Source organism: Microtus ochrogaster, chromosome 5 (assembly GCF_000317375.1).
Source record: "Microtus ochrogaster isolate Prairie Vole_2 chromosome 5, MicOch1.0, whole genome shotgun sequence".
Classification (NCBI taxonomy): domain Eukaryota; kingdom Metazoa; phylum Chordata; class Mammalia; order Rodentia; family Cricetidae; genus Microtus; species Microtus ochrogaster.
The window spans coordinates 69,108,332-69,115,756 of record NC_022012.1 but is presented as its reverse complement, the minus strand read 5'-3'; the positions used below and the strand labels follow the sequence as shown (position 1 = coordinate 69,115,756).

Genomic DNA, 7,425 nt, shown 5'->3' with positions numbered 1-7,425 from the left:
TTCTTCACACTCACTCTTGAGATGTCACATTTCTTTTCATTCAAAATGCGTAACCTCAATGTGCCGTCCTCTAAGAAGGTTATGGAAGCTGCGAGTCCCGGCTTGTGGGTTTTGTGGCAGCCAGGTGAAAGCCTCTTACTTTCAGAGGTGGTTTTTAATTATTAAAACTCCTGTCAAGTTCAAGAGCAATTGATGAGCCCACATAAACTCCTGTCATCTAGACGCAGCATATTGTTTTGTAATGTGATTGCTGTAAAAGTCCATGGTGCTTATGTCTGGCCAGGTCAGCAGTAGATGGCTGGGAAACTTCCCGGAAATTTCTAAAGACCCAAAGGTTACTCAAGGGGCAATGGATTTGAGTTGGCATATCCAACTGTCAACTTATGTGGGCCACTTCATTCACCGAGCCAGTTAGGAGACATTTATTGAGCTATGGTTCAGACACCAGGCACATCAAAGTAACCAGACATGTCCCCACCCTGTGTGCCTGTTGGGTACTCGGTTAGAGTTACCAAGGGAATTTATATTCAGCAGACAAAGGCTCGGTGACTTGTGACTGCAGCACTTGAAACTGCTCCTACTCAAAGGCCATTTGTCACGGGAGTGGGACCAGTGTTGCTAGCTGGCCTCTAGCAAGCAGGAGCCACTCAGTAGGCCTGGGGATATGGCTTGGTTGGTACTGTGCTTGCTTAGCATACTCAGCTCCCTGGGCTTGTTCCCTAGCCCCTCATAAAACCTGGTGTAGGGGCAAAGGACTGTAATCCCAGTGTAAGCGGACTTTTCTTTGGACCACCAGCTCCCAAATAATGACATGGAGACTTGTTAGTAATTATGAAAGCTTGGCCTTAGCTTAGGCTTGACCCACTAGCTCTTATAACTGAAATTAACCCAGTTTTTATTAATCTACATTCTACCACGTGGCTTTTACCTCTCTCCCATTCTGTGTGTTCTGCACCTCCATCATCCTCTTCCTCTCTCTGCCCAGAAGTGCCATCTATCTCTCCTGCCTAGCTATTGACTGCTCAGCTTTTTATTACACCAATCACAGCAATACCTCTTCACAGTGTACAAAAATCCTACAATTCACTTGGGAAACAGAAACGGGAGGACCAGAAAGACAAGGTCATCCTGGGCTACATGGGACTTCAAGATCAGCCTGGACTACATAAAACCATACCTCAAAAATAGACAAACAGGGGCTGGAGAGATGGTTCAGTGGTCAAGAACACTAGCTGATCTTCCAGAGGTCCTGAGTTCCATTCCCAGAACCCACATGATGGCTCACAGCCATCTATAGTGGGATCTAATGTTCTCTTCTAGCAAAAAGATGTGCATTCAGATAGAGCACAATATACATAAATAAAAAAAGGAAATACGTTTTTTTAACCAAGCAAACGAAGATCCTAAGATGCATAGGGCACTCCCCCTTAATCCCCATCAAAGAATTATCCAGGGGCGACACTCAACCGTGATCAGATTTGGAAATGGGTTACAAGCAGAGCGGCATGAACCTCCGATGCTCCCAGCTCACACCATCCGCAGGGCTCCAGTCTAGCTAACTTGTCTTCACAAATGCATCCTGTCTTCCTCCCTCTGCTGTGCTGTCCTCACGGTAGCCCCCAGTTCCAGAGGCCAGGATGTTCCAAACTTATTTCTATGTTTGAGACCGTGACTCGGTTCTATCTTACAGTTCTTTCTCTGGTGTTTTCTGTCTGGGATTCAGTTGCCCAGGCTGCATCTTGCAGGCTTGTACTGTAAGTCACATGGTTTTTCTGTGGCCAGCGTTATATGCTTCTGGACGGCACATCCAGCCCCCACAGAACTGAGAGATTGCTGATCCATCTTCTTTCTCATTTTCCAGGCCTTTTATACAATCCTTATTTCCTGAAAACCTGCAAGCCGACAAGAAAGGCCGCCCAACGACCGCAGGAAGCAAAATAAAGGTTGGTTCTATTCTGGGAAAGGTTTGGATCCCTCTAAAGAACTGGAGTTGTCTAGTGGGCAGGAACTGTGCGTTAGGGCAATAAGGCCAGCATAGCGTAGGGGTATGGTCACAGATATGCCCAGAAGTTAGGCTACTTGCCAAAAAAAGGGGGGAGGGGAGGAAAGTCACAGGATATAGCTGAATTTGACTTGGCCATCCTGGTCCCCGGTTGGATATTAAGTACCTCATGGCTTAATGGGCAGCATGTAATAATCGGTGCTTTTACAGAGGAACTGGCTTTCAAGTGAATCTGGAAGGATTTATGTTAAACTAGGAATTTTGTGGTTCGGAATCATGTTCTGGATATTGATGGTACTTTTTCCAGGCCAAGCCCTCAAGGCATGCCAAGTATGAAACTTGCCAGAAACCCCAGTTTATCTTTAGGGGCGATTTACGCATCCCTCCTCCCTGGGTCTTGCAGGCTTCTCTGTGCTTCTGAAGTACAGTCTCATCTGGCTGTATGGTGGTAGCAATGCTAAAATTCTGTGGATGGTGAAGAGTCAAGGACACTTTATCTTATGACGTTGACAACTATTTGCTGAACTTTCTAAAGATAATACCAGTTCAGAACATTTTTCAGAGCTGGAAATGATCATGGCTTAGTTGGTACAGGACTTGTCTAGAGTATACAAATCCCTATCTTTTGGGTCCATACCTTAAAATCCATAAAACTAGGCATGGTGGTACATGCCTATAATCCCAGCCCTGGCAAGGTAGATGCAGGACCACCAGAAGTTCAAGGTCATCTCTTGGCTATATAGTAAATTCAAGACAGGTCTGGGCTATCTGAGACCCTATCTCAAAAAATAAAGAAAAAATGTTTATCTACACATATGAATATATATATACATATATATGTATATATTAAATCAGTTAAATATGTCTCCAGTTTAATAATCAAAGAGATCAAGTGACTAATATTTGGCATTTGGGGTTTAGTCCCCTGTAACTTTTACTGTCTACGTTATTACCAACCTTTGGTTTAAATTCTCTGCATCTGGGACAAGAGAAATGACTCAGTGGTTAAAAGCACTGTCTGCTCTTACACAGGACCCAGGTTCAGGTCCCAGCACCCACACTACCGCTCAGAACCATCTGCAACTCCAGTTTCAGGGGATCAGAGGTCCCTCTTCTGGCTTCTTATTGGCTCCTACACACACGGTACACATAAACTCACACAGGCACATGGACCCATAAAAATACCTAACTAATTAATTTAAAAGTTCTCAGTGCCAGGCGGTGGTGGCGCACGTCTTTAATCCCAGCACTTGGGAGGCAGAGGCAGGTGGATCTCTGTGAGTTCGAGGTCAGCCTAACCTACAAGAGCTAGTTCCAGGACAGGAACCAAAGCTACAGAGAAACCCTGTCTCAGAAAACAAAACAAAAACAAACAAACAAACAAAAAGTTCTCAGCACTTCTTACTTATCTGCAAGGTGGAGACTGTAGCACTAAAGCCCAAGTGTTGCCTCGATGGTTAGATCCAGTCATCCGTAGTCAGTGTCTGCATCCTTACATTCCTGCCTGCCAGTGTGCTCCCTCTTCCTTGCCCATGCCCTCGTCTCTGCTTACTGCTGTGGGTGGTTTGTTTTCTTTCTTTTTGCACACGCTCCTTCCTTGCCCTCGGCTTCTCCTCTCCCTCCTTCACTCCATCTTCCATTCCAAGGTGCCCTTCAGCTTGTGCCTTCCTGACTGACGCCAGTGTCACAGACGCCATGGTTGTGACCGCACTGCCCTCGGCCCTTTCGCTTCCGACTCTTTCGTGGATGAAGCCTGTCTTTCCAGATCTTGATAACCTTCCTGGGGACAGAAACACTGGCTTCAGTAAAGGACACAGTTCCATAAGAGGACCTTTTACGTTTTGTGGCTGAAGTCAGACGTGAGATGTTAGTGCGGTTGTTGACTGTTGTTTTCAGAATGGAATATCTGGACTAGCTGGATGGATCAGGAAATGGTATTTGAGCCCCAGCAGCATAAACAACAGCTAGGTCATTCTAAGCCTCTCCAGCTGAGTTAGCACACAGGCAGGATCCCAGTGCTTAGGCAGTAGACGCGGGAGGATTATGAGTCTGAGTCACAGGAAGGTGCTGGGGGATTGTGTAGTCTCACCAGGTGTGTGACTAAGGCAAGAGGGTCATGGGTCATGAGTTCCATGCTAGTCTGGTTGAAAAACGGGACTGTCCCAAAGAAACAAAGATGAAATCTTGTCATATTCTTCAAACTTTTGGACTCAAGCCAGCCTCCTGCATCAATCATCTGAACAGAAGACACCACAGACAAACAATACCATGTCCACATGGCAGGCTGAGTTTGTTTTCTTTGTTTGTTTGTTTGCTTTTGTTTTGTTTTGTTTTAAGACAGGGTTTCTCTATCCTGGAACTAGCTCTTGTAGACCAGGTTGGCCTCAAACTCACAGAGATCCACCTGCCTCTGCCTCCCGAGTGCTGGGATTAAAGGAGTGTGCTACCACCACCCGGCTAAGGCAGGCTGAGTTTTGAGCTGGTAGGCAGAGCCATCTCAGTTATAGGGACATCATGTCCTTAAGAGCCATTCTAAGGCTTGACTGGATTTGGGTCTCTGAGACAGAGAAGCAGACAACAGATGTGATTTTCCTGAGGCCCAGATGCTAACATCTGCATGAAGTTCTGACTCATGCCTTAGCCTGAAGGACCCGGATGAGGACAAGCTCTGGGCTGGAAACTCTAGTCATGAGACTGTCACGTTCAGATCCAAGGGCTCAGATCCCCCAAGGTCACGGTGACTCATTTTCAAGTGGTCTGGAATATGCCTCATGAATGGGGATGGAGGCCTCTTACTTCTCCTTTGAAGGCCGCTTCCTTCCTTTCTTCATGTTCGTGTGTAGTTTAAAAAGTTATTGCCTTTCTGGACTGTATACAGAATGTTTAGAAAACCACATTTGGGGCCTTTGTCTAGGGAGATCAGGCTGAAGTTATCTAAAGGGATATATACAATTCTACTTGTATACTTACCCAAATCCCACACTCTCTGATGGATCCTGTGATCAAGGTCTGCCTGGTGATCTACAGTAATGAAAGTCTATTTTATATGCCCTCCCGAAACATCACTGAGCGATGCATAGCCATGGCCCAGTTCCTTGTCCCTTCCGTATCTATACTATTTGGCAGATATGTCCCAAGAGTATATTGAAAGGGACTCCAGGTTTCTGGACAGAAAATTTATATTGAAAGTAGTTTTAGGATTGCACATTTTATTGTTTTAATCATTTGAAAATAAAAACTGATCTACAGGAGTTAATTAGAATTGTCATTTGATGGGCACTCCCATCAAGTTACTGAAGCAAAAAATATATTGCATTTATAAAGCTGGAGAGATCTCTCAGCAGAGCAGGTTGGTTGGTCCCTGGCATCCACATGGTGGCTCACAACCATCTGTAACTTCAGTCCCAGGGGAATCCAACTCCCTCTTCTCACCACCAAGGGCACTTACACATGAATACATGCCAGCAAAACATGCACTTGTGTACAATAAAAACAAATCTTTAAAATAAAACCATATTACATTTAATAATGCTTGATTCTGAGACTTCCTTCAGTGATATGTTGTGATTGGAAGAGGCCAGTGTTGAGATCAGAGTGAAGGTTTGATTCGAGACAGGGCAGGCTCAAGCTCCTAGTTAGTGCAGGTAGATACACGAGGCATTACCTGAGTGAACGTGGAGCCGAGAGTGGGAGATGGCGAACAATACCATCATGCACTGCGGCATATGCTCCTGCCTTTAAGACATCAGAGGCTTTCTAGCATCATCCACCTGTGTGGGCTGCCGCTGGAGGAGCTCAAGCCTAGAAACATGGGCAGACCCATGGTGTACCACCTCTTACATAACAGAGCCAGGAGCACCGAGACTCTCCCGGCTACCCGTCTTGTTTTTGTAATTTGGTTCCCGCTTCTGTTGAATAATGCTGGTACCTCTTTATCTAGCGAATGCATGCTTGGCTGGAGTCAGAACTAATCCGGTTTGCTTCCTAGTCACCTCATGGGACAGCAAGAGTGACCAATAGCCATTGAAATGTAGACTATCCTGTCCACATTTACCCAGTCAATCCCTTTGCTGCCACGCTGCACTATTCTGTATCACTCATAGGAAGGCAAGAGAGCATTGTGGGTAAGAATCGTGGACTTGGTTGCAAGTCTCATCTTTGTGAAGTACAAATTGTGTTGTCCCAAGGAATCCTTTGTCCTGTAAAGCTTGGTAATCTCATTTGAAAAAGCAAAAGTAGGAGCAGTCATGACCCCCCAGGATTGTTGTGACTATTGTAAGAAGAATTATGTGAGGGGACACGTGAAGTGACCCTGCCGCCTCTGGGTACATCCTTTAGGCTGCAGTACAAAGGAAGTCTGCCGCTACCTACTTAGGGCTGAATAGCAGTAAATAAAAATTAGTATCAAAAACTGAAAGCAAGTTAAGAGCACTGGCTGGAGGACCCAGCTTTGAATCCCAGCACCTACATGTTGGGTGACTCACAACCATCCATAACTCCAGGGGAGCCAATGCCCTCTTCTGACCTCCATGGGCACCATGCATGCACATGGCGCACATACATACCTGCATGCAAAACACTCAACACACATAGCGTAAATAACTAGAACTTTAAAAGCTTTGCTCAGAGAGACCCCATAGTCCCTCCCTGTGGACTTCACCTGGCGTACAGCTGAGATCATCAGATTTGTTTCCAAATGGCATTTTATCAGCAAAGAAGGTAGAAGGCAATTTCCTTTGTGGTCAGAGTCCTTACTACCATGGGGTAACCTCTCTATCCCATGCTCAGTTCCAGGCAGCGCAAAGAATGCTGTTTTCTACGCGCTCACACAAGCGCACCATTCAGTGATGAACATCCTCCTTTGCTACCCGTCAGTGTTCTGAGGGTTTCAGATTCCCAAGTGCATGAAAATAGAGAAGCCCTAATTGCGAGCGGGTTGTCTCTCGTCAGCAGAGCCCTTCTGCTGACTGGGAATGGCTCCCTGGTTTCCTGGCAGGTCTTCCCACTATTTTCTTTTAGAGGTTTTTTTTTTCTCTCTCTCTGCATGCTGACAGTCTCAGAAGGAGAGTTTGCCTAAGTAGAGCATCATGGACCCCTAGGGAGTGCTCAGCTGTGCGCTGGAGTTGCTCATGTGAGCAGCTACTCCCGTTTCTTCCACATGTGCAATTCTCATGATCTGAAATACATCCTAAGCAGTTCCAGATTTGTTTATGTGGCTTTTTCTGCTTGAACTCAGTCCTGCTCTGGGTACCCAGGGCACGGTTAGTGACGAATGATTTTACACAGACTCATTTTGCTGTGTGACGACTAAGTTCTGTCCCACAAGGAAAGTGCAGGGAGCCTTCTGAGAGCCTTGTGGAAGGACAAAGCAAGGGGACACTGGATGAAACAGCATATATGACATTAATGAATTATATATTTTT

The 7,425-nt window shown here is 45.8% G+C and overlaps 1 protein-coding gene across 1 annotated transcript in view; it reads left to right on the top strand.

Annotated features, from left to right (window-relative positions):
* Positions 1 to 7,425, top strand: part of Myo1e (myosin IE) — a 195,398-nt gene that overhangs the window by 145,205 nt on the left and 42,768 nt on the right. Inside the window, exon 16 of the mRNA XM_013346406.2 lies at positions 1,862 to 1,943. Coding sequence (XP_013201860.1) covers positions 1,862 to 1,943 — 82 coding nt within the window. The remainder of the gene's footprint in view (positions 1 to 1,861; positions 1,944 to 7,425) is intronic.